This window comes from Sinocyclocheilus grahami, unplaced genomic scaffold (assembly GCF_001515645.1).
Source record: "Sinocyclocheilus grahami isolate Dianchi unplaced genomic scaffold, SAMN03320097.WGS_v1.1 scaffold21.1, whole genome shotgun sequence".
Lineage (NCBI taxonomy): Eukaryota > Metazoa > Chordata > Actinopteri > Cypriniformes > Cyprinidae > Sinocyclocheilus > Sinocyclocheilus grahami.
Window position 1 is genome coordinate 2,571,085 of NW_015505200.1, and position 26,214 is coordinate 2,597,298.

A 26,214-nucleotide genomic window follows, 5' to 3' on the forward strand; every position below is an offset into this window, starting at 1 on the left:
GACAACTTTAAAGGCGATTTTCTCAATATTTAGATTTTTTTGCACCCTCAGACTCCAGATTTTCAAATAGTTGTATCTCGGCCAAATATTGTCCTAATAAACCATACATCAGTGGAAAGCTTATTTATTCAGCTTTCAGATGATGTACAAATCTCAATTTTGAAAAATTGGTTTTGTGGTCCAGGGTCACATATTTGCATACAGAATTGCAGTATGGCCCTGTTTGTTTGCATATTGAATTGTGATTTGTTCTTTTCTTTTTTTCATCTGTTTATCTTAAAATGCTAATTATTATCAATTTCTTTTCCCTTCTCCTTTTATGTATATGTATTTATTTACATTTTTACCTACAACATTATTATTTTGCTGCTTTACCATGCACTGGTATTTATTTCAGGAAATGTCTTGTTAACTAGTAGTTCATGTAAAAAGTGACGTACAATTCCTTATTTTCTTTCTGTTCATTGTTGTTGTAGTTCTGTCTGCTGGAGACTCTGGTGACGGCTGTAGTTGATGAGATTGGAACTGACTGGATTATGAAAAATAAGACATATGTCACGCTGGGAGTCGCCATAGTAGGATTCCTCCTGGGAGTGCCGCTCACCACACAGGTGAGTAACAAAAACACACACACACAAACACACACGTCCTTTATCCATGGATTGATCTATTGTGCTGTGTGTGATGTAGGCAGGAATATACTGGTTGCTGCTTATGGACAACTACGCTGCCAGTTTCTCTCTGGTCGTCGTCTCTTGCATCATGTGTATCTGTATAATGTATGTCTATGGTGAGTCCTCACTTTTTACATGCTCTATGTAAAGGCCACAGTAGCTGGATGTAAATTGAGGTGTTCATTTGAATGTTGTGTTCCCATGTAGGTCACAAGAACTATTTTAAAGATGTGGAAATGATGCTAGGCTTTCCTCCTCCGCTCTTCTTCAGGATCTGCTGGAGATATGTGTCTCCTTTCATTATTACTGTGAGTGACAGTCTGTATTAGGTGTTTCTGATTCAAGTTTTTCCATTTTCTGAATCAGATTTCTCCGTATCACTCAAACTAATCTAATCCTTTTTTGTCTCTCTCTCTTCACAGTTCATTCTGATTTTTACAGTGATACAGTACAAGCCTATTACCTACAATGACTATGTCTACCCAAGGTGGTCATTGGTCATTGGGTTTGCCATGGCTTTGTCTTCAGTCATCTGTATACCTATCTATGCTCTGTTCAAGATTGCTATGTCTGAAGGATCCACATTTTTAGAGGTATTATGTGTTCTGCCTTAAGAGCTGAGATTAGACAAAGAGTTTAATAATACTTTTGAAATATGTTTTAAATCATGTACGCTTACATAACTAGCCAAATACTTTATCTTGGTGTATCCACTTTATGGTGTGAACAACACCCTTAAATCAGCAAATCATTTCTACAATGTCATCGCCACCTTAAAACCGATGGCAGTGCTTCTGCACTTGTTTCAATATATTGTACCATCTACCAATGCGACATAAACAAAAAATTACTTCATTATTACTTCATCTTTAATGTTTTATTTATTCTGGATGTTTTGCACAGGCATAACTTTTTTTTTTTTACGATTTTGGACAACCAGTGCATTCCGCCACTTATAGTATTGGAGTAAATTTCCTCTTTGTTCAGCCCATTGAATATTTGGTCTGCTTTTTATGTTTTGTTCATGGTGTAAATACAGCAAAAAAAAGTTAATCATGGTAACAACTACTTTTTTCCTAAAAAAAATTATCTAGTTTTAGCTTTAAAATGTCGATCCTGCGTCAAAACTCTTACTCTGACTCTTACCTCTGCAGCGTTTGAAGAACTCCGTGAAGCCCGACCCGGACTGGGGTCCAGCTCTCCAGGAGCACCGCAAGGGCCGATACGCCACTGCGGGCCCCGAATCTGTGGAGGTGTGCCCTCTCAAAGAAGAGCTGAAGGATGAGGGGAAAGAGAAACTCAAGGAGAAAGAGATGGAGAAAAAGGATGAGATGGGTTTGACCATCCCAGGAAGCAACGGCTCCACATTAAACCCCACACCCAGCGCATAGAGGAGCCCTTCCCCACCCTCCCCCCAGGACAGTTCCCATTCCCTCACTGTGGGACAGGCCACTCTCGCTGGAGACCTTTACATATTGTAAGGGCTTTATGAAATCTAACCTCTAGAGAAATTGGTTGTCATCCAAAACCTTTTTCTTTTTGTTCGCATAATTTAATACTGCAGTTTTTTTTAAAAGACAAGAAAAAAAGACATGTTCATTTACAGGAGGTGTTTGCATACACGCAGTGTGTATATAGTGCATTGTACAATATTTTCACTCTGTGTTGAGTAGTCTGAAAATGTGACTGTAGCAGCAGCAGGAGCTACAGTGGGATTTGGCTTGTGCGTGTGTATAGTGGCGGCAGTGCTGGTCAGGTTTAATAGCTGAAGACCAAATATTCTTTGTGGCAATGTTGTAATGGGGAGATTTATTTTCAGTTTCTGTTTTATACCCATTTTCTTGTTTGGGAACCATCTCATTCACAAGACAGTATGGGTTTTTCAATGGCCGATGTTGGTGTCTGAGAGCAGGGTGGCTGATATTCAATGTAATGCCAGTATATGATATAATACATGTTAAATTACCTTTTGACACTGTATTAACTCCAGATCCACCTAAAACTACAAAACAGAACACGTCTATTATCCTTTGATTAGACTACCAGTACATTTTAGAGCTAACACTTTCGTTAATCAGCCAAGTAAACTAGCTGATACCAATAAATAAGCATAGGCAAAGAGAATATCAACTTTATTTCCAATTAAGTGAGAGAACAAATATAAAACAAAGGATATTTGGTCTTAAGCTCTTACTGACTGAGGTATCTGAACCGAGGCATATCACTTCTCAAGCCCATTCTCAGGGTTACACACAGTTTGCTTTTTTGCTAAACATTTTCCAACACCTTGAGATGATTTGTTGCTGATGTTGAGAATTGGACACGAAGGAGAGGGGTTTTCATGTAGGAACTGCCACATGAAATGCCAAATCTGTCTTGTCTTCCGGGCATCTCAAGTCAAGACATCTCCTGAGCGAGGGGGCAGCATGTGTGCGATAACAGAAGCAGCTAGTTCCTCATTAGATTCAGTACTGTAGTATGCACACTAACCCCACTCTACACGGAAAAAGAGGCATGTTACCAAAAACGTGCACAAACCTTTGTGTTCTGATTTAGTTGGTATGTTTGTGTTTGTGTGTATTTTTTGTTGTCTGTGTTAAGAGACTTGAACTGGTGTGTATGTGTCATTTAAAGGCATCTGGCTGTGCTGAGCTGAACGGTCGTGTCATCGAACACTGAAATAAGGGGTAAGGTTGCATGTGGAATGACCAGAAGTAAACGTAGCATTAGTCAAAATCACTGTGGTTAATGGAATTTTTTCCTCGTATTGTAAAATAATGTGAAATAGACTTGCAAGACAAATAAAAGGCCAAACCATCCCATTTACGCAATAGAAACCACAGAATTTTATGTTAATATGGTGCATTTTGTTTTGTTTTGGTTTTGAAGGCAATAGAGAGGGGAAGATACTGGTATGGAGAGTTATGTTCATATTTTTGGTATGGTTAGATGCCGCATGTCATTTCATTCCAGTGACATTTCAACAAGGCCCCTTTACTTACGATGCATATGGTTATAGTGGCACATGTACATGGATAAAGAGTCCTGGTTACACTGAATTTGTCTGGGATGCTGCCTGACTCCTTTTAACAGGGAGTCTGACAATGCATCTGCTAATGTGCTGACGCGTCATGTATTGAGACTTGTGATTAAACAGTGAATCGCTGTATATAGTCAAGTCAAAGTAGTTTATCTGGTATTTCTCTTCTCTGGTGCGAGGAGAAATGCCATATGAGATGTGCTCTGTCATTTTGAGTCGGAAAGAGGTGAAGAAATGCGATTATAAGTGGAAAAAAATATTGCTTAGTTGCATTAATTTTGATAATACAAAGTCTCCGCTTTCAAATTAGCTTCATTTTAACATGTCACTGTTTGCTACAGCTGCCTCAGTTTAAAATCAGCGTGAAGCACGAGTGAACCGATCATCTCTTTTTCTTTACTACTGGTTATAGCACGAAAAAATAAATGAATCAGAAGGTATGTTGAAAGATGCAGTACAACTTACTGAATGTGTCGTCTCTCATGTAATCGTGTTTCGAAAAGATGTGAATAAAACTGCTTGTGAACGTCACCTGACGTTACATTTACCTCAGAAAAGTCATTCAGTGTCAATTGCTCGAGGGGAAAAAAAACTTTGTAAATATAAAATCTTAAATATAAAAGTATGCTTGAATAAATCACCAGATTCTATCAAAAAATATATGCAAATTGTTTGGAATTTAGATGTCATTTTCTCAAGTTTTTGTGGCAGCACCATTTAATTATATTTCAGCAAAGAATCGTAAACAATTTTTTTAAATATTTTTGAAAGCTTTCTTATATATGTTTGAGACTTTTTCTTTCAGTGCATAAAACTCTAAACTCTGACTCAAAATGATGGAGCAGGTCACAGATAAAGTCAGTACTCAAAAACCTGATGGCATAATAGTCTACATCTTTGTGATATGTACATTTCATTAATTTCTGCATGAAGGTATGATATATCTATTTTTAAGGTTTTATCCAAAAATATACAAAACACAATCTAACTTTAAGAAGTAGGGAAAAAAGAGAGAAGAATAAAAGTAACCCTGCTGCCTAACAGGAGGTATCTGACACTCAGGGGAGTAGTTAGAGGTTCATTGGTCTTAGCACAACCATACCTACAGGTCACGCACTCTAGCTTTTCCTCTGTTAGACAGTGCCATAGATTAGAGCAGCAGTTTAGGTGTCGGGAGGCTAACAGCACTTTTTATTTACTGGTTCACTTTAGCTGGCTACGTGCGCGGTAGCTACAGTATGATTAATAATCGCTGTCGGAAATATGAATGCGCAAAATTGAAGCCCTCTCATTTTTCTGATGTGTGGTCCTCAGACCTTGAACGTGGCATGAAGACCATGTGTCTGTCTCTAGGTACTGCGATGTGAACAGATCTGGATATTGACCTCGACATGCAAACTCTTTATAACAATAGACACGTTATGCATCAGTGCCATTCTTGCACTGTTCCTCTTTCTCCATTGTACAGTAATGTAAAAAAAAAAAAAAAAAAAAAAAACCATGTTTGTGTTTTCTGTTTTTATCAGGGTGGGTTGCTGTAGTGGGGTTTATTTTTAGTTGTTTTTACATTATTTCTTATGGTAACGTAGCTACTGTTATGTGTACAGAGTGTTCTGTGTAGTGGACGTTCAACTGCTGAGTCAAACCTAGTTCATGTTAGTGTCACTGTTGATATAGTGTAATTTTAATCAGTATGTAATTATCCGCTTTTTGCCATTTAACAAACAGAATCTACCTTTGTAAGAGATTTGTCCTTTTTATTTTTATAGTACTAAAACTGTATTTTATCATCAGTTGTAATAATTTTTAGCTTTGTTCGGTGACACTACATTTTATTTCTTTTTTTCCCCCCTAAACCTCTTCAAGCCAGCTGATCTCAAACACATTGCCAAACTAAGGCTTTGGACTGAAACTTGAAAAATTCAGGAATGCTTTTTACAGCAGCGTCTGGTCAAACAGAAACCGTTTATTGATGAAGAAGGACACAGTCTAAAGCCAGCAATGTTATATCTTCATCTCAGTATTGTACACGTGTATTTGTAGTGCTGCAAACCCTTTAAGAACATTTCTGTCTGCACGTGATCCAGTTTCATTTATTATGCACAATGTAAATGAAACCGAGAAAGCACATTTGATTGCCTGGAAAGAATGTTTTAACACTTATGCCGATCTTTGAATATTTTCGAAATGCATTTGAAATGAACAAAACTGAATTAATATTTTCTGAATTTTATTTGGGTATATTAAGATGATGTTTCTGAGAAGAACCGAACACTTTTTAAGTGGACTTTTCTTCTAATTTGAACGGGCTCTCAAACTATATTTCACAGTTTCTTAGTGCAAATTGAATTGTGACGGCATACTCTTTGAAATGACATGAAAGGGCTGTGTTTAGAACAAGCAAAACAGAAATACTAGAATCCAGTGTAAAATATGCACACAAATACCTCTTTGTCCAAGATGGAAATATCCATTAAGCACAGTTTTGTGTCTGTATTAAGAACTATAAAAAGAATCAGCATAACTGAAACTGTGAACTTTTTTGGTTAATGAAATGTTTATTCAAAACCGTGTCATGTATTTTCATGTTGTTACGGCACTTTAAAAATATGTGGTTGAACGCAACAGAAAATACAAAATTGCAACAAAAAAAAAACCTTTCTCTCCCTGTCCTGCATCCTAAAAGCAATGTCTTTACAATAGTGTGTGTGTTCTTCTGTGCTCATGGCAATATAGTAGTGAAGTAGAATGACAAGCACAATGACATGAGCTTCAAACATATCTAACCATGTCTTTTCAATTTTAGGGCCAAACAGCATTGAAATTGTCTTAGTCATGTCAGCTGTAAACTGTTCAATTTGAAATGGTAAATAAAGTTTATTTTAAAGATCAGCTTGTGGTTTGTGTGTTATGGCTTTTTTCCCCCTATGAGCTTCAACTAACTGACAGTGTGTAGAGCAGCATGCATCAATTCTCACAGAGAACTGAGCAGGCTGTCAGGCTGAGGAAGACACAGGTGTCTGCTCCCCCTCTGCCCCCTGCTGGCTGTTATCTGCACTGCAGGAGGAGCGGACTGGAGACAGTCTAGGTCACTATTTTGAGTCACTTCCATCTTTAGGAAGAAGTCTTTTACAGATCTGGATGTTTTGACAGGGCCCGCTGGAACCAGTCTGAAGGCTGAAGCTCTTAGTGAATTTCCTCTGTACTAGCACTCTTTGTTCCCATATTCCAAAGCAGAAATAGGGATCGTGGATTCAGCAATTGAGTAGCTCATTAGTGGCAAATCGCTCCTGATGTGGTTTGGGTCTCTAGGCGGACATGGTTTAAAATGGGGGACTGTTGAGTTTGATGGTTTCAGTCCTTCCGAATCATTTGCAGAGAGAGCAAGTTTGCGTGTCTCCCTATAACAGAAAAAAAACATATATATATATATATATATATAGTTCGGTCATTAAACTCTTCCAAGCAGCTGATTGGTTTACTTAAAGCCGATTGCTCATCCAATCATTTGTTCGTTCCTATCTACGTAACCTATTTATTCCTGTTTTGTATTGAATCAGTTCATTGCAGCATGCCATGGGATTTCAATAACACTTCCCCATCCCCAGCACCACCTGCCTAGATCTGCTCGGGGGTTCTCCCTATTTTCCTTGCGGCAGTCTGAATTCAAGTCACCATTTCACGTGTATTTCAGATGCATCCTTACTCCAGCAGCAGCAGCATCAGCAACGTAGCAGATCTAGTCCACCAAGACCAAGCCTATGCACATTCCATGCTTACTAATAAATGCTGGTAAAATTCATTCCGAGAGTTGTCATGAAATATATATATATATATATATTTATGGATATATTATATAATATAATGATACATAAAAAGCTACATACAAAGACTTATTCTAGGAAGGTGATCTGACCTTGCATGGATTTGTTGGTTTCTGGCGCTCTGATTATTTGTGTTGTGGCAGCAGCTTATTAAACTCTGCTCATTCAGATCCCTCTGAATGAGTCTCCGTTCCTCTTTGAGCTCTGAATCCAATAGAGAAAACAAAAAATCAGTAATAGGTAGTCTGCTCCACCACAAACCTTTTTATGACCACCTTGGGAAGAAAATCTATTCTATTAAAAAGAGAGAAAGAATTCTGCTTTATTACTCCAATTAACAAGCATACTGGTATGAGAAGATTGGCCTTTGTAGATTGAAGATTGTAATCTTGCTCAACTGACAAGTGCTTATGAAAATGGTTCTAAAACTGGTTCTAATTACTGATTTATCTTAAGTTCTTTAATGAAAGATTTCTTGTCTATACAATCAAAAGAATCTGCACATCACACACTGGTTGACAGTTTTTTTTTTTTTTTATCAGCCCAAAGGGTTAAAAAACAAACAGGAAAAAAGTGCTTCCATGGTGAACCACTAGATGGTGGTGATACACAATTCAAAAGTCCACCACGTCTGGAGAGTTCAAAGATTTATAATATGATGATTTAATGGTCATTATGATGTAATGTACATTAAGAAAAATTATGCAGTAAGACGGCTCAAGAAATGAGACTGCAGGGCACCAGTTGACTATAACGTATGGACAAATACTGCTCAGAACTATAGTCTTGTTTTAGTTCAATCTGTCAATAGGCTTTTGTCTGAGACAGAATTGTGTGAAAACTGAATCCCTTTGTCAAGATTAATAATCACATACCTGCTATGGTGGGTTCAGGAGATAAAGGTTCTGGCTGAGCTCTGGCTCTCCCAGTCTCAAGGTTTTCCTGTGATAAAACACATCAAAACAAGTCAAAGGATTTCAGCTCCCACCATGACACTTTCATTTTCTCCACTAAGTTTAAAGGCAGAGTTTGCTGCCCTTGGTTTGCTGGTTTAAGGTCTCACAGTCTGGCCTAGCTAGTGTTTAGCTGAGCACTCAGTTAGTCTCCCAGTCTGACCTGGTGAACAAACAAACAATCACAAAAACAAATTCCCTTCTAAAACCAGTCAACAGACCACCCTGCGAGACCAGCAAACCATCTAGGTTGGTAAAAAAAATATTTCTTTTTTTTAACACAAAACAAAATGTTGAGGTTATTAAGTTTTGTTGTTGTTGTTTAAAGAAATTAGTTTTAATCAGCAGGGACACGTTAAATTGATCAAAAGTGACAGTCAATACTTTCTTTTCAACTTTCTATTTATCAAAGAATCCTGAAAACATGTATCATGGATACCAAAAATACTAAGCAGCAAAACCATTTTCAACATTGACAATAATCGGAAATGTTTCTTGAGCACCAAATCAGCACATTAGAATGATTTCTGAAGGCTCATGTGACATTGAAGAATGGAGTAATGACTGTTCAGCTTTACCACCACAGGAATAAATTAAATTTTAAAATATACCACAATAGAAAACATTATTTCACCAAAAAGTGAAATAATATTTCACAAATTACTGTTTATACTGTATTTCCTCTGTAAGCATGAGTTCTTTTGACATTAAAATATCTTACTGACGCCAAACTTTGAACAGTAGTGTACTGCATCAGTAATTATTAAAATTCTTGTTTGATTAAAACATGAAAGCACAAAATATTCTAGAGTTTCTGTGACTTTTGAAATCAGATTCAGAATGGAAAAAGTGACAGATTTAACATGAAATGGTTTTGTCTTTCAGGCTTTATTATTATAGTGTGTTGTTGAAGCAGATCCAGAGCTCACATAATGATTCCACAGCACTGCTTCACTGAGGCTGAGCTCTTAAAACTGGACTCCAAACTACATGCTTTCGCTGCAATGCCATGGATCTCCATTAGCCCACATGTTATATGGCAGATGAGTAGTATTACACCAATCTGCCTACTGCTTTGGTTTATTTGCTCTGAGTCACTGCTGTATCTTGTAGAGTCATGCTTGCTGTGCATTATACACTCATCCTTTTAAAATGAAACAAAAACAAACAGAGCTCAGCTCTATGAGGAGAGCGCCCTCACTGACAACGTATGGGAGACTATTCATTTTAGTCCTGTGGTCTAATAGTCTAATCCAGCTGGAAAAGAAATACCAAAGCCACAGTTATGAGGGCAGTCACTGAAATCTAAGAGCAGAGAGAGGCACAACACCCTCTGCCACACTCCCTCCACACTCAGTATGGTCAAGAGTCAGATGAGCAGATGTCTGTGGGACAGGATTATTATCGCTAACTAAAACTAACCATTTAAAAAAAATTACTTGAAATAAACAGGAGCTTGGCAGCGAACGCAGCGTCTCTTTCCCTATTCAGAGAACATGGGTTACATGAGTAACCCGAGACATTCTCTTTCATAGGTACACTCAACGCTGCGTAGCTATGACGCAATGGGAACAATATACCACACCCGCCAAGCTAAGCTCTGCCATATCTGACCCAATGCAAAATAGACCAGGCTAACCTCAAATGGCTGGTTCAAGCAGAAATAATCTGTGAACCAGGAGCCGCATCTAAATCCAAGCTATAAAACCTGATAAAAATGTGAGGAGAGGACCATCCTGCCACCACACAGAAATCCACTAGGGGAACTCCTCTGAAAAGAGCTTGAGAGGAAGCAACACTCATTGTAGAATGAGTTTGAATACCTAGCCTTGAAGAGAGACCTCACACCTCATACGCAAGTGAGATAGCGTCCCTTACCCAATCAGAAATCCAATGTTTTGATGTGGCCAGCACCAAAACACACCAACAATTGGGAGGACTTGCAGCATTGGCTAGAGTGGTCCACATAGAGCTTCAAAACTTGAACCGGGCAGAGCAGGTGAAGCCTCTCGTCCTCAACAGAAGCAAAAGGAGGACAGAAGGAGTTAAGCACAACCACCTGGGAACAAAATGACGTGGACAAGACCTTGGGGACCTAACTGGTTCTGGTTTGTAGGAGTACCTTAACAAGGCCCGGAGCAAACTCCATGCATGATTCGCTAACAGAGAGAGCCTGCAAATCCCCTACGTGTTTGATTTAAACCAATGCCAACAGGATTGTTACCTTAAGGGTCAGAATCCATTCAGAAGCCCTCCAGAATGATAAACAAGTCCCAGGAAGGAACACTGACAACACCGCTGGCCTCAAACGCCAAACCCCATGCAGAAACGAAGAGACCGAACAATGTCTACCTAGGGGGACAGTGGTAGCAGTGGTAGCAGTTGCTCCAGCCACAAACTTCTCCTTCAAAAACTCCAGCACTAAACCAATCGGGCAGCTGACTGGGTCCACTTCATGAGCCAAACACCACGACTCAAAAACCTTCCACTTGGAAGAATAAAGCCTCCTAGTAGAAGAAGCCCTAGCATTATCAATGGTTTCCTGAATGTCCACAGGAAGACCAGAGGTCACAGACGATCGCACTTGATCGGCCACAACCATAGCCTCCAAATCTTGGGCCATGGGTGCCAGATCCTGCTCTGGAGTTTGGACAGCAGGTCTTTCCTGATTGGAATCTCCAATGGGGTGTGCTCTAGAAGGGAGACTAGCTCCGAGAACCATGTCTGGGACGGCCAGAATGGGGCTATCGACAGGAGGCGGACTCCGCACTCCCTCACTTTGCACAAGACTGCCAGAATCAAGTTGATTGGCAGAAATGCGTACAGCCTCAGATCCGGCCACGGGTGAGCAAAAGCATCTATCCCCAGATGTGCTGGGTGACATAGGGAGAACCAAAGGGGACATTAGGTTGATTCCTGCGATACAAAGAGATCTACCTCTGCCCTGCCGAAAAGATCCCAGATCTGAGCCACCATCTGGCGGTTCAGCATCTAGTCCCCCGACCTGAGTTTCTGCCTCGATAGGAAGTCCTCTGCAAGGTTCAGAGCCCCGGGAACACGATCTGCTCTCAGCGAAAGAAACCTGTCCTGAGCCCAAAGAAGGAGGCGGCGCGCATGCCTGTCCAAGGTGCGAGACTGTGAGCCTCCCTGGCAGTTTATGTGAGACACTATCGTCATGTTGTCCGTTCTGACAAGCTGTCTGTGCAAAAGCAACTGCGCAACACTCTTAGTAGGTGGAGGGCCGGCCACAAGTGACAAGCTCCTTTGGACCGTCTGTCCCGCCCTCACGAATTGGGGGAAGCTGTCTTTTTCCTGACACAGAGATCAGGAATGACCTGACAAAGCTGAAGCCGTAGGTTAATCTGAGTGCTTCAGCTCAATCCGCTTACACGGGTGCTGACAGGTCGAAGGATGACCGCGAGCTCCCCAAACTGTAAGAGGTGGGAGACACACCAAGTCACCACTCCTGCTAACGGGCTCCTTCCTGAGATGCCGCGGTGTACAAATGTCATCTAATCCGAAGGAAACAAACTCACGTGCCTTCGGGCTGGGACAGAAATAATCGTGGACAAACTCCACCAGTGAATCCGCACGAGAGCACTCAGGCGAGAGAGGTGCAGAAAGGGCGACAGAGGGACAGTGCTATGGGGGAAAATGGATGACACCTTCTCAAAAACCATGAGCCTCGCGCGAAGAGTTTTGAGACAGAGATTCTCACAAAATTTAGTTAGAAGTATCGTAAAAAGCCCTGTGTGCATGAGACAAACCCATATATTTAACACACTTACTGTGCGGGTCGTCGCTCGTGATAAAGTGACAGCGCGGCAGCTAGCAGCAACTACTCGCTCCACTAAACTCCATAGCACTTCACCGCGAGGAGAAACGAGGTTCTATTGAATGCAGTCGCTGAAGTGCAAAAGAGAAACTCAAAGAAATAATCAGAAACACGGGTCAGATAAATCGCTTCTGAAGGTCTAAACGACTGCTTCTGAAGGAAGGAAATCTGAGGAGCGGATGGTGCAGTCGCTAGTATTAGAGTGGGTGACGTAGTGACATCGAGGTGGTGATCGTGCCATCAGCCAATGAACTGGCATGATTGCATACGGGCTTCAGACAATCAACACACCCAAGGGTAATTCCCATTGCGTTATTGCTATGCAGCGTTGAGTGAACCTATGAAAGAGAACAGTGTGTTTCTCCTTCCTCTCAAAATAGGCATTTTTAAAATGATATTCTAGAGACACCTGAGACTTATATTACATCTTGTAAAAAGGGGCATAATAAGTCCCCTTTAAAGCCATGTTGTGGCCCCCTTTGTTCTGAGACCCCTAGTGGGTCCCGGGCCACTGGTTGAGAACAACTGGTCTAAATCCAACATTAAATTCTTGGCTAACACTAACATTCTGATTATTCAGTGTTCAGATGTATGTATACCAGAGGAACTGTTTAATTTCTTCAGCTTCAAATGTAATGGTACGTGACAGAACACATTCCAGTCCAGAGGGAAACTCTGCCCTGGTTTGGCACTGTCAATAATGTGCCTGTCAGTTTAGGTGAACTTTAAGGGCAGCCCAGTTTGATGAGACACATTTTCAGCAAGAAGTAATTTGTCTGTCCACCCCGAATGTGAAACTGCTGTGTGACATGACGTAATCACAACCAATCCATAAAACCATATTTGATGCTTAATGTTAATTTTAATGCTGATTGAGAGGAGATCAGTGTTTAGCCGCATAGATGGAAATCTTCCGGCATCAATCAGCTCTAGATCTTAAGGAGCTAGTTTAACATGAGTTTCCAGATATACTAGAAATGCTCTGTGATTCATTATAAAAAACATGTTCGTTTGATGGAAGTTGATGCATGATTATGCATTTTTCCTAGTGTTCATACTGTGCAATTACATAAATAAGCACTTTGTGGTTCTGTAAATAATTACATATTGTTATTAGTAGATATTGTTTTGCTAAGGATAGAATCGCTTATTATTGTTCATACTTAGGCTCGGGGAACTGATTAAATTCTCTAATATTATAATAAACTCGAAACACGACAAAACATGGCACATGACTGATACATCAAATCGTGTTGTTTGCCTAGAAATGATTGGATCATTTGGACCTGACAGACAATAAATGAGCAAAAAACTTAAAACAAAAAATAATTGATCATTGACCAATCTGAAAGCCATAAATGTTTTTCTATGTAGAAACTGCAAAAGAAAAGTGCTCAGAGGCGTTGTTGTTTTTTTTAAATAAATTCCTCCACCCTCCTGATGCAGATTCAAAACATGTTATTAAATTCAATCAAAACCAGCATTTATTGGCAAAATTAGTCCTTACCTGCAGGACCTGCACGTCTCTTTTCAGTGCTTCAGATTCTTCGGTTATGACTGACCTGTCAATCAAACAAGACCTTCTTTTGTAAAGGATCAAGTCTATATATGTAATCTAAATCAACAGACTTTAAGTGGATTGGAAAAAATATATATATACATATATATATACAGTGGGGCCAAAAAAAAAAGCCATATTTTTAAGTGGTACTAAATACAAGATACAAATAATTATGTTTAATAATGGCAACCATAACTACCTATCTACAGTCTATGCCATTAAGGACTGCCAAGAAATTGGGGACTGCTTCTCATTTAAATACTTCATACAAAAACATGACATCTTGAATTACCCTTAAACAAGTTAAATGAGTAAAAAGAGTTTTAATTTAACCTGGGCTCTGCACCATGAACTTTTTTTCCAGATAAGTGGGGATGTGAAAACTGGCCTATTTCTTCTCTGTTACATAACAATTGTAGTCACTTAAACTCCCTTTACTTTTCTTTTAAGGCCAAGGAATCTTACATATGTCTGGGTCTGGTATTAATTTGCTCACAATGAGGTCTTTTGTTCTGATGGAGGGAAAGATTGGACTGCTCGCTTCAGTTCCCCTCCCTCTATCTAAATACCTTGCTGCCCCGCTGAGCAGGATGTACTGTTTGCATACCTCTTGGCTGGGTGGAGGACAACACATGCCTGGCAGAGAAGGAGAGGATGGGAGGTAGGGAAGAGAGAGTGGTAAGGGGTTGAGCGAGGGGTCTGAAGGGTAGAAGGGAAGAGCTCTGGAAGGCTGGATTGAAAGAGATGGGCTTAAGGAGAGAGTGAGAGAGGAACTTCAAGAGGTTCCCTTCCCTTATAAAATTTACTGAGGGAGTATGAGATGGTTGTATTAGTAATTAAAAGCACATGGTATTTGCATGGCATTTAAATAAACAAATGAATGAACGAATAAACAAAAATAAATAAATAAATAAAAATAATCAATATTATTTTGTTATTAAATATTTATTTAATTATTTTATAAAAATAGTAAATACATTTAAGCTGTTAGTTTATATAAATAGAATGAATAAAATAACATTATTTGATATTATTTTATATTTTAAAATAAAACTATTACATAAAATAATAAATATATGAGGTTATAATATATTTATTATTTTATTACATAAAATAATAAATATATTATAACCTCATAAAAAATTATTTAACTAATTAATTAACTGTTTGATTAATTTAAAATGAATTAATTTTTTAGCCAATTTATATTTGTCTACAAAATTACATACAAGCATTTAAGCCTAGGATTTCAGATGAAAAGCTTTTTAAGATCAAGAGAAACCAGTTCAGTCAAGTGTGTCCAAACATTTGACTGAGTATGTATGAGCTTACAAACAACTCAAAATCAAAATGTAGATGCCGATTTAGAACCAGAAGTAGGTAATATAATACTAAATGAAGGTGTGTGTGAGCATAAGCAATCTTGGAAAGAGGCAAAAAGCAAGGACGGTGAGGCAGTCCAACATTCTATTCTCACAACAGCATGTTTGCACAAGAAGGAGCGTGTCTGGTCTGCATCCACAGTCAGCATGAGCACATGTTGAGCAAAGAAGGGAGAATTCTGCCTTGAGGAATGTGTGTTCCACAATATTAACTTCACTGCACAACAGGATCAAACTGCAAATGGACAATATTGCTGGCTAAAAAGTCATTATATTATGTACATGGCCTCAGGTGTAAACAAATGATTCCAATATTATCTGCTTGAGAAAAAAGTAATTGCGTTTTTTGTATGACTGGAATTTGTGACTATGAATATTGTTCATAGTTTTCATAATACGCTCAAAGCAATCCTCAGTTATAATAACATTTACTCACACACTGGGTGACTTCCATTTGAAAGTGAGCATCACTTGGGCAGAGCACTTGAAGTGAGCTCTCTGAAGGGTGCAGTGCATATAACTGTCCAGACGGATTGATTTGCGTAAAATATACACAATCCAGTCGTTCAAAAGTTTGACGTCAGCATAAAAATAAATAAATTAAAAATAAGGTAACACTTTATTTTACTAACTATAAATAAATTTGCAACTACCATTGCTTTGTCAACTACCAGTCATTCATTAGACAAATTATTATTGTCTGCTCAATACCGGCAAACACTTTATTTTGATGGCACCCCAACAGACATTCTGACTATAAGTAACTTTGCAAGTACACGTCAATTTATTCTACTAACCCTAACCTAACCTCTCACTCTAATGAGAGTTAGTTGGCATGTAGTTGCAAAGTTACTAACAGTAATCACAGTTTCCATAAAAATATTAAGCAGCACAACTGTTTTCATCATTGATAATAATAATAAATGTTTCTTGAGGACCAAATTAGCATATTAGAATGATTTCTGAAACTGAAGACTGAAGTAATGGCTGCTGAAAAATCAGCTTTACCATGACAGGAATAAATTACATTTTAAATAGGGCTGTCAATAGATACATTTTTTTTATCTAATTAATCACACCCTTTTTCTGTGATTAATCGCACCCTTCATGAAATTAAGCATAGACCATTTATCTTGTTTCAAATGTTTATTTTGTCATAATTTGCTATATCCAGCAAAGTAAACCAAAAGATTGAAGGGTGATTCTCAAAAATCTGTATTTTCTGCAAGCTTTTTTCAAGATAAATTTAGACGTCTTTCCAAAAAAGGACACTTAGAAACTCCAAAAGGACACCAAAGAACCAAATGATATAACAAGGAGCCCATATAAGCATATATGAAAGAAAAAATACATCAGAATTTTATAGTATGTTTACAGTGCAACAGCAAAGAGCTTTTTTACATTTTTTTTTACAGAGAAGTCAAGTTGTGATACCGAACAGGACTACATGGAGATGCCAAAAAAAAACCTAAACCCACCGCCTGCTGACTGCATATATCTACTACAGTACACGGATCCATTCAGAATAACTAAACACATGACAAATCAAAACATTATCGTGTGTGTGGAAACAACGTGAATGTACAGAAATGTCTGTGCTGCGCATAAATACAATGTCTGATCAGTGCGTCAAGAGCACTCATACACGTATTATTATAACGGACTCATGTGTGCTTACTGTACGACTCCTGTACGCCACCGCAATCGCCTTAACCGTGATTGCAGTCTTCATCTATCAAAACTTTACTAGCGAGACACTGGTTATCCAGTAGTTTGCGTCTCATCTGGCCATACAGCAGTGGGATGTGTTGACAATCCGTTCAGTCTGTACTTCACACAAGTGCGTGACATGTGAGGGCTCGCGCTCTTCAGAGACAATCACAGAATATGACAGAGCTCGTGTTTTAAAGCCAAACACACTGGAATGGATAATTCACTGAAAACACAACGCAAGTCTCTGTTCTCTCTGCAATCTCTGATGTAATCAGCCTGGTTTCCTTCATATTAGCACTGTTTTGGACGGATTGTTTGAATGCATTCACTTACTGGATCATTGGACTGAAAACTTTCCCGGAGTTTAGCATCTTAAAATGAACTGATCGCAAGCAGAGAAGCAAAATTGGGTTAAAGGGTTAGAATAGAAATTGTGCTACAGTAATTTTGCGTTAAAAGCTTTAAATTATTTGAACGCGTTAAGGATTGTAAAACTAATCGCATGCGTTAACACGTTAACGCTGACAGCCCTAATTTTAAAATATAGTAAAATAGAAAATAGTTGTTTTTACTGTATTTTTAACCAAAGAAATGCAGCCTTAGTGAACAGACTTCTTTCAAAGACATTTTTAAAAACTTGCCGACCCCAAACTTTTGAATGGCAGTCTTTAAAATTTATTTTGTAAGTATGACTTTTTTTTGATTATTTTAAAGGTTTTTGTGTTTTGCACTTGGTAAAAATAAAGATAAAAATGTAAATATGTAAGGAATATTTCCCGCTGATAAAGTCTGAGTAACTGATCACTTTAAAATAAGATAAGTACATTTTTTATATAAACCGTGAGGATGCACCACCAAAGACAACAAGATAGTAAAATCACGTCCTTGAAGTGACCACTTCGTTCTTTCATGTAAAGTGACATGTGTCCCTCCCACAGTTCCCTTCAAGAGTGCAAAAATGGAGTTCACTCACTGACTAAAGAGACCACATACCCTCGCCTGAGATGGGTCACAACCTCATCTATATGGGTGATGTTTAACTTGTGTCTTAAGGCCTTGATTTCTTATTCACAGCTGGAGTGAGACGAGAGGCTGGAGACAGATCTGGAAAAAAAGTATTATTCAATACTTACTAACCCAATCAATATTATAAATATTATTCATGTAGAATTACACTCACAGATATACATTTCTGAAACTGACCTGCTGCCAATCTCACTCAGACTTGATGGGGGTCTGGAGGGTGATTTCATTTCACACCAGCTGCCTGGACTCTCCTGTCTCTGTGTGCTACTGCTGCCCAGTGCGTAACTCACCACACTAGGATTGTACTGGGCCATGACCTCCACTTCATCCCTGAGACACATTTACTGACAGTGAGAATGGCAGAATGGTGAAGGTAGACAGTGCTAGCACAGTTTCACTGTGATCATCTACCATGGTGACTCCCAACCAGGGGTATTTTGCCTTGTTAAACCTATAAAAAAGAAACTTTGACTTAATTGGATTTCATTTATAAATAAATGTACTGTTAGGTCTTTCTCAAGAGACGAGTGAAACGCAAAATAGCTCAGGTGTCTCATTAAATAGAGAAGCTATCTGGAGAGTTTCTTTCTTCACAGTATGTTTTTTTTAAGAGTGCACTAAAACCGAACAAAGATGCTGAATTATAGCCAGAATAATATCAATTAAGAGGAACACATTTCTGGTTTGGTGTCAATGATTGGGTACTTAAGCCTTATTGATGGAGCTACAAGGGTCCCTGTAGCTATATGTGCCTTCAACACATAAAGTTGGGACACACTGATTTAGCATGCTGGTTTTACTTACTTCAAAGAGTTCAGAATTTCTTGGAAGACACAACATTATTTATTCAAGACCCCATAGGTCAATTCAAAACACAGCTGTTACTGTACAGTGGAGAAAATCAGGCAATTAATACCGCGTAATAAACTTTGGCCTCTGGCACTTAAAAAGAACTACACTACAATAAATAGAACAAGTGAAAGTACTCTATTATAAGAAAACAGTTTTGGGTAAAATGCCTAAAGGAATAATAGATGAAGATAAATACACTATTCTTTGAAGTTTGGGTTGCTATTTGATCAAAAACAGTAAAAACTGCAACACTGTGAAATAGTATTACAATTTTAAATAACTGTTTTATCATTCTAATCATTCTAATATGCTGGTTTGGTCCTCAAGAAATATTTCTTATTATCAATGTTGAAAACAGTTGTGCTTTTTAAAACATTTGATATTTTGTGAACAGCATTTATATGAATTTCTTGTAATAAATGTATTAGTTGTCTCATTTGATCAATTTAATGTGTCTTTGCTAAATAATATGAAATTAAATTATTTAGACTTATTATTGTACAGATTCTTGCTTTGGCAGAATATTTATGAACTGATATATACATGCATGTGAACATTGTGTGTGTGTGTGTGTGTGTGTGTGTGTATATATATATATATACATACACACACACACACACACACACACACACATGTACATCATGCAACTATTACAAAAAGTTCAAATGCGCACTAATGCTCCAGAAGGAAAGACGATGCATTAGGAACCTGTAGGTGAAAACTTTTTGAATTTAAGGACCAGGGTAAATTTAAATTATTTTGTCCTCTGGAAAACATGCAAGTATCTTCTGTAGATTCTGAAGGGCAGTACTAAAAGGAAAAAATATATTTGAAAAATATATAAAAAATTTTAAAAACAGCTGTGGATCACCCAGGTAACAATACAGTATTAAGAATCAAGCGTATGTAAACTTTTGAACGGGGTCATTTTTATAAATTAAGCTATTATTTTCTCTATATGAAAATGTCTTTTATGTGAAATATCTTATTCAGGTCAGTAATAAAAAAAAAATAACATGCATATACAGTATATATATATATAAAATAATAAGAACAGAATGTTGATATTTTCAGTGAGAAATAAAATAGCTCTCTGAGTCCTTGCTGTAATATTAAAACAGCCTTGCTGAATGCATGAGAGAGGATGAGGGCAACACACAACAAGGAAGCAAAGGCCTTTTATCCTCAGCCAAGATTTCTAACCATAAATCAAGATTTGACTTGATGTTAAAGTCCACTTTGAAATGTTATTGTAAACTAAACACAAAGGTTTGCATTCGAAAATGTGTTAAATAAATACATCTTAATTGAAGCTTAAATTGGTTAACAATTGCAGACTGACAGCTTCAGTTTAGCCATCATTACCATTTCCATTCAATCCTTTATAAACAACAGGGATTTTTTTCTAACTTTCTTTTAAACTATTAATACAAACATATGAGGCAGAAGAGCTATATTACAGGAAAACATCTGAATAGCCAGAAATACAACAAAGATGAAGCAAGCAGATGGGCCTTTCTCACTCACAGTCATTATTCAGACCGTAAAGCTGTGCATCACTCTCAGCCCACCCCTGCTCACATCTCCCCGCTTTCTTCTTTAGCACTGACAGGATACAGTTTACATGTTTGTGGGACTTTTGTAGCCTGATGAAAAGATCCAGAAGGCGTTAACAAGCATCTCTGACTGAATGCGTGTGATACAAGCAGAGGTCTGACGCCCATCTCTGGTTTGCTCATATAGAGGGGATGTACTGACAGGAACAGAGGCTACATTGTGGGCCCAGATCAGTAAGCAGCTTAGCGGTGTTCACAGAGGAGGGAGGAGACCCACTCCTGCCAACAAAGATGGCACAGAGGAGCCGCCACATCAAAAAGAGGAGAAAAGAAAAATCCCTCAGTGTATCGAAGTAAAAAAGAGGCCCTTTCAAAACACTCCTCCATCTGCATTGATAAATGACCTACATGTGAAATGCACAGTGCACACAACTTTCTCTTTCCAGCCTTCCTGCACTGATTGTTGTGTTATCACTTTCTAGAGATTTAAGAACCTTCCTTTTAAAGTCTCAGCCACTTGCAGTTCACACATGAACTAAGGTTTTCTTTCAATGCCAATTGAACGGAGACTTAGCATAAAGAAACAGGTGCAGCTTGACTCCATACAGCCCCAACAAATCACGCAGACAAGGACCACACAGGGGAGGGGAGGCTATCGGCAGAGAGGGGGAAAAAGTGGCACTAACTAGATCCATTAAACCAATTCCTTTCAAAAGCTTTCTTGCCCATGTTAAGGCATTAAAACACCATTGAGTCAATGGTTTCCTGCTTTGACCATCATCGAGCGGCGGGAAATCTCCAAACCTGGAGCAATATGAAAGGGAAGTATAATCCAGATTTGTTCTTAAAGCAGATCAACAGATAAATGACGTCACCAAAGAAATTTGGTAACAAACAAACAAAAGCTGAACTTGAAAATTTAAGTTTACACCCCAACGCTCATATGCAACATTTGTTTCCGGGTGACAGAGCCAATTTGTTTTGCAATTTGAGAATGAATTAAAGTGTTTTCTCTGTTGGTTTGTACTGGTACTTGCCAAACACCTGCTCCTGATAAGCCATGGCTGAAAAGAGAGCTTTTTATCTAATAAGAGTGAAGGACTATAAGAAGTATAAATCGTCCAAAAAAGCAATCTACAGCTTCAGCAAAGAATAATGTAAATTATTTGCAAAATAATGTGTTCTTTGTGATACAGTGATACATTAAAACCTTTCGAAAGAAAACCTTGTGTAGACATTCCTCCCACAGTCCAGCTGGTTGCTGAGAGAAGATTGCCTCTCCTGACTGACTGGTACCTGTAAATATCTTCTTCCCAGTGCATTGTTATATTAGACAAGGAACCACAAAAAGTTTGTGTAGTAACAAAGAACCCTTAGTAAGAGAAGTCACTAGGCAACAAATTGAAATGTAATCATAAACTGCTACAAATTTAAAGGCAAACAGAACATGACCTGTCTAACAAACCAAGCATAGTCTTTACTGCTGACATAACTGATTCACTTAATTTTACTAAAACTAGTGATGTGCTCCTATGCCTGCTCTTTAGCTTTAAAAGTCAATGATTTATCAGCAAGCATTCTTTAAAGCAATGGTACTTTACAAATGCAAAGCCCTAACCTATGAACTCACCCCCAGTCCGCTAAAAAAGAAAACTTGGGGTCTTCTTTAAGGTCAGAACATTCATTCATCAAGTGAGGGAAAGCAATTATAAAATGGGATCCGTAAAGGGGACTTAAAAGTGAGTTGAAAATCTTCAAACAGAATATTTTATTTGGAATCTATTGAAAATGTTAGTTGTAAAAATTACTACTAGTTAGAGTTAATATTATAAGTAATATAGTTACATCAAACCATGACTGTATTGTAGAGAGGCATGATATTTTGGCGCAATATCGGGTTTTGGTAGATTTTTTAATTGGTCAGTTTCTGTTGATATTGGATATTAAATTGTGAATGGTCATTTCCTGTTTTTGTAGATGACCTTTACCATCATCCAATGCTCATTTGAAGTCTTTAAAAAAATGTATTAACACTGTTAAATAATCTTTGATGAATATCCAGATTATACATCAAAATATCAATTGTCATACAGCACATTATAACATTGTAATGCTTGAATTTACTTGTAACATTTAAAATGATTTATTTTAGTTTTCACAGAGTAATACTAGTTAATGTTATTAGCTTGAATAGATTTTAAATGTCAATGTTTGAGGCTTGATGTCTGTCAGTGTAACAGTAGAGTATCAACAGTAATGTTATAATGCTGTATCTTCCTCACCTGCCCTGCCTGGCTGCTTTTTCTCTCAGTGTGAGCAGCAACAACTGAATCTCTGCTTTTAGCAACTCTTTAACAGCTGGGGGGTCAGCCAGAGGGAACATGGGGGCTTCTGGCCTGTTGCCCTTCTCTGAGCAACGGAGCTCCTGCCAAATCTTCTCCCACATCTCCACCTAGAACAGGTCAGCAGAGGAAAGTGTTACAGGAGAATGCTGTTTGGCTCAGCTTTGTATGAAATGCACTTTCCAAATCCGTTACAAGCTGCTCTACAACTAGAGAAATGCAGCCAGTTGGTTAACATCCCATCACAAGTGTCTCTAATCTCTGCTGAGTTGAAGAGAAATGTGCGTAAGAAGCTGGAAATTTCAGGGAAAATCCATGTGTTATTCTCACAAACGCCCCAAACAAAGTGAAAAGCCAGAGAGGGAAATGAAAGCCTGTCACGGCACTGGCAAACAATATCTGCACTCTATTACCAATCTCCACACCTGTCTTGGGACTTTCAAGTTTCCCTCGGACTCTGAAAATACACTTCAAAGCTTGTCGAAGGCAATGCAAGAGAGAGTAAAGCCAGCTCCCTGAGAATTCTGATCCTGCTGTGCCTGCATGAAACCAACTTTAAGCCTAAATAACACAGGCCAGCATCTTCTTATTTCCACTGCAGCTTCTGCAGAACCAGGTTTGATGTGCCCAGCCACCAGAGAGCCATTTCTGTGAGGATGTAGGATTAAAAATGTAAATGAGCTAATGCAAACTTTGATTCAAAAGAACATTTTTCTTTTCTTGTTTATTGACTTTCATCTTTTTTACTGAAGAAATGTTCTCAGGGATAAGCTCAGGGAGAGACAAGGAGGGAGGAAAATAGACAGAAATACAAGATTCTTTGGCGTGTTCCTTGTTTTGCGTCATATTAGTAGTTATAAACTTCACTGGCATTCAAAAAAGGTTGCACTGAGAAAAATGTAAAAACTGTTTACTGCCAGACTTACTGACAAGGTGCGAACCCCTGGTACCCTTGGTTGCATTTGCTCAGACAATTCATTCTCATGATCACTATTATTATTTGCATTGATTTTTTTTGTCATAAAATTCCCTTGAATACATATTCAAGGCATATAATATGCCTTGCTATGTCAAAGAAATCTCAGAAATCCTTATCTGGTGTGTCCACTCCATGAACAGCAGAGGGGGTTTTAAACAGAAAGTCATAAATCCTATTTAGTGTTCAGAGGAAGGAGGAATCACACACGTCTTCCATAGACAAGTTTCCACCCACTATTTCCATATGTACATCGCTGTCTGCATATAGTGATAGCCTATGCAGGTTGTAAAAGAAAATTTATCTTTGAAAGAGTCGTATCTGAAACAAGCAAGGTTTGCATTCCATGCACTTAGGCTCTGCGAGATAATGCACTCTTGGGAGCTGTAATTCAAAACCGGTTTAGAGTTACACATCGGTGCATACTAGCTTACCTGTTCATGGAGACTTTCTAATTCAGTGCATAAAATTATAAAACATAAATGCGTATGTGAATGCAGAGCACAAAATTGTATTTGCCTAACATTATCTAAACATTAAGCAAAGGTTTCAAAAGTCTTTCAAACACAAATGTTTAAAAGAAGTATATTTTATCAGGTTGTCCTTCCCCCTACCACACCTAATCTAACATAAATAAATAAATAAAAATATGTAGCCACCACCTCAAGGGATGTTTCCACTTGCCTTTCAAAAGGAAAATATAAGTACTGTATTAAACATCAAATGACATGAATTATGTGATTTGCCAAATGAGCAAAATGATTTGCAAAATGTGATTTTATGATTTGTCAAATGTTTGTTTCAATTCCAACATCCAGATGTATGCTGATGACACAGTAGTTTTTGTACATGCTAATAGTGCAGCTCAAGCTGCTGATCAGCTAACAAATTCAATGTTAAAGATCACGGAACGGCTAAAACATAATTGCTCACAACTAAATGTATCGAAAACAGCATGTATGTTTTTCAGTAAAACTAAAAGTTGCCGTGCAGAGTCAGATGTAGTCATAGATGGGGAGAGACTACAAGTTGTCTCAGATTTTAAATATCTGGATGTATATATTGATAGCAGTCTTACTTTTAAAATGCACATCAAGAAGGTTTGCAATCACATTAAGTTCAACTTAGCAAATTTTAGATATGCCCATAGCTGCATGTCAACTAAGGCTGCAAAGATGCTTATGCATTCAATGATCTTCTAAGTTTCACTTAAAGAATTGGTTAATTGAGAGTCAGCATTGTAAACATTTTATAAACTAACCTCTGCTGCTGTCTTGTCTTTTCTGCTCTACTAGTTTGAGATTTTCATGCTAGGTATATGAGGTTGTTTGGTTTAGTACTGATTGAATGATTAGGGCTACTGTTACTTGTCTGTATGCTAACATTATCTTTGTCTGTATACTGATATTATGATATTATTGATACACTGTTTGTCATTTTGTTTGACAGTTGGATTGTGTGTGTATGAGTGAGCTGGTATTGATTTGTTGGTTCTATGTATAGTATAACTTTTAAGCGGATGTTTTTTTTAGGAATAGTGTGAATGTTACATGTATTTTGGAGTATGTAAGTATTATGTATTGATTAACTCTTTATATTTTTTTAGGGTGACAATTTTACCATCAGTCCAGGGACTGCAGATGCAAAATAGCCTTCTGGCTAATTCTGGCACATTGTACATTTATGTATTATTGATGTGCATTGTCCCTGTCAAATAAATCTGAAATAAATAAATGAATGTAGACTGGACCTTGAATATATATATATATATATTATTTGTTTATTTATTTTTATGCCTACCATATACCATATAAAGTACTTCTGTTGTGTCTTGCTAGACAGTCTGTTGCATAAATATGATTTACCTCTGATTATAACTCTGTGTACGAATCAATCAGTGCTTCTCCAAGTACAGCTCGGATCTCAGGAAGCTCAGTGCAGGGAACATTTTCCTTCACTACATTCCACACAGATTGTTGGCGTTGGAAATTGTCCATGAGGCAGCTATTTCCTGAGCTGAGCGCAAAAAGCTCATCACAGGCGTGCATTCGGTGTCATATATAAATAAATATAGTCCTACATACATTTAAAAAAAATTCATACCGCATTCAAATGCTCCGATACACCGTACGAAGGGAAAGAGCATAATAAATAAACATAATTCGTAAACAATTACGACCTGATTAATGAGCTTTTGCAATAAACTTTAAACTATTATTTGGTTGCTTTAAACGTTTAGGATAATGAAACAATGGTGATCTGAGTAAGATTTAAAATGGCATACATTTGTGCAAGCATATACAATAGTTTTACAACAAGCACATTCACCACGGGCAGACACTCACCAGAACAATCGTAGCTTCCTGTATCAGGGTAAACATTCCTGTTCCTATGGAGACAAGCTCGCGCACTCAAATGATTGGCTGCAGGACTCGTGATGGTGATCTTTATTAACCCATTCAGACCCACTACATTACACA

The 26,214-nt window shown here is 38.0% G+C and overlaps 2 protein-coding genes across 5 annotated transcripts in view; one reads left to right on the top strand and one right to left on the bottom strand.

Moving 5' to 3' along the window:
• The window catches only part of LOC107557089 (sodium- and chloride-dependent glycine transporter 1-like), a 49,493-nt gene extending 42,887 nt beyond the window's left edge, over positions 1–6,606 (top strand). For all 4 annotated transcript variants that reach the window (XM_016240436.1, XM_016240430.1, XM_016240425.1 and 1 more), the window contains 5 exons: positions 477–611; positions 691–790; positions 882–982; positions 1,097–1,267; positions 1,829–6,606. In XM_016240436.1, the coding sequence (XP_016095922.1) occupies positions 477–611; positions 691–790; positions 882–982; positions 1,097–1,267; positions 1,829–2,065 (744 nt within the window). In that variant the 3' untranslated portion in view covers positions 2,066–6,606. The remainder of the gene's footprint in view (positions 1–476; positions 612–690; positions 791–881; positions 983–1,096; positions 1,268–1,828) is intronic.
• A 62-nt stretch (positions 6,607–6,668) lies between these two features.
• On the bottom strand, positions 6,669–26,102 carry ccdc24 (coiled-coil domain containing 24). Its single transcript, XM_071582309.1, is given in 9 exon segments — positions 6,669–7,115; positions 7,631–7,742; positions 8,414–8,480; positions 13,834–13,888; positions 17,982–18,086; positions 18,186–18,338; positions 22,699–22,868; positions 25,600–25,750; positions 26,080–26,102. Coding segments are annotated over 8 exon segments (1,221 nt in total). The 5' UTR covers positions 25,732–25,750; positions 26,080–26,102; the 3' UTR covers positions 6,669–6,688.
• Positions 26,103–26,214: the final 112 nt, after the last annotated feature.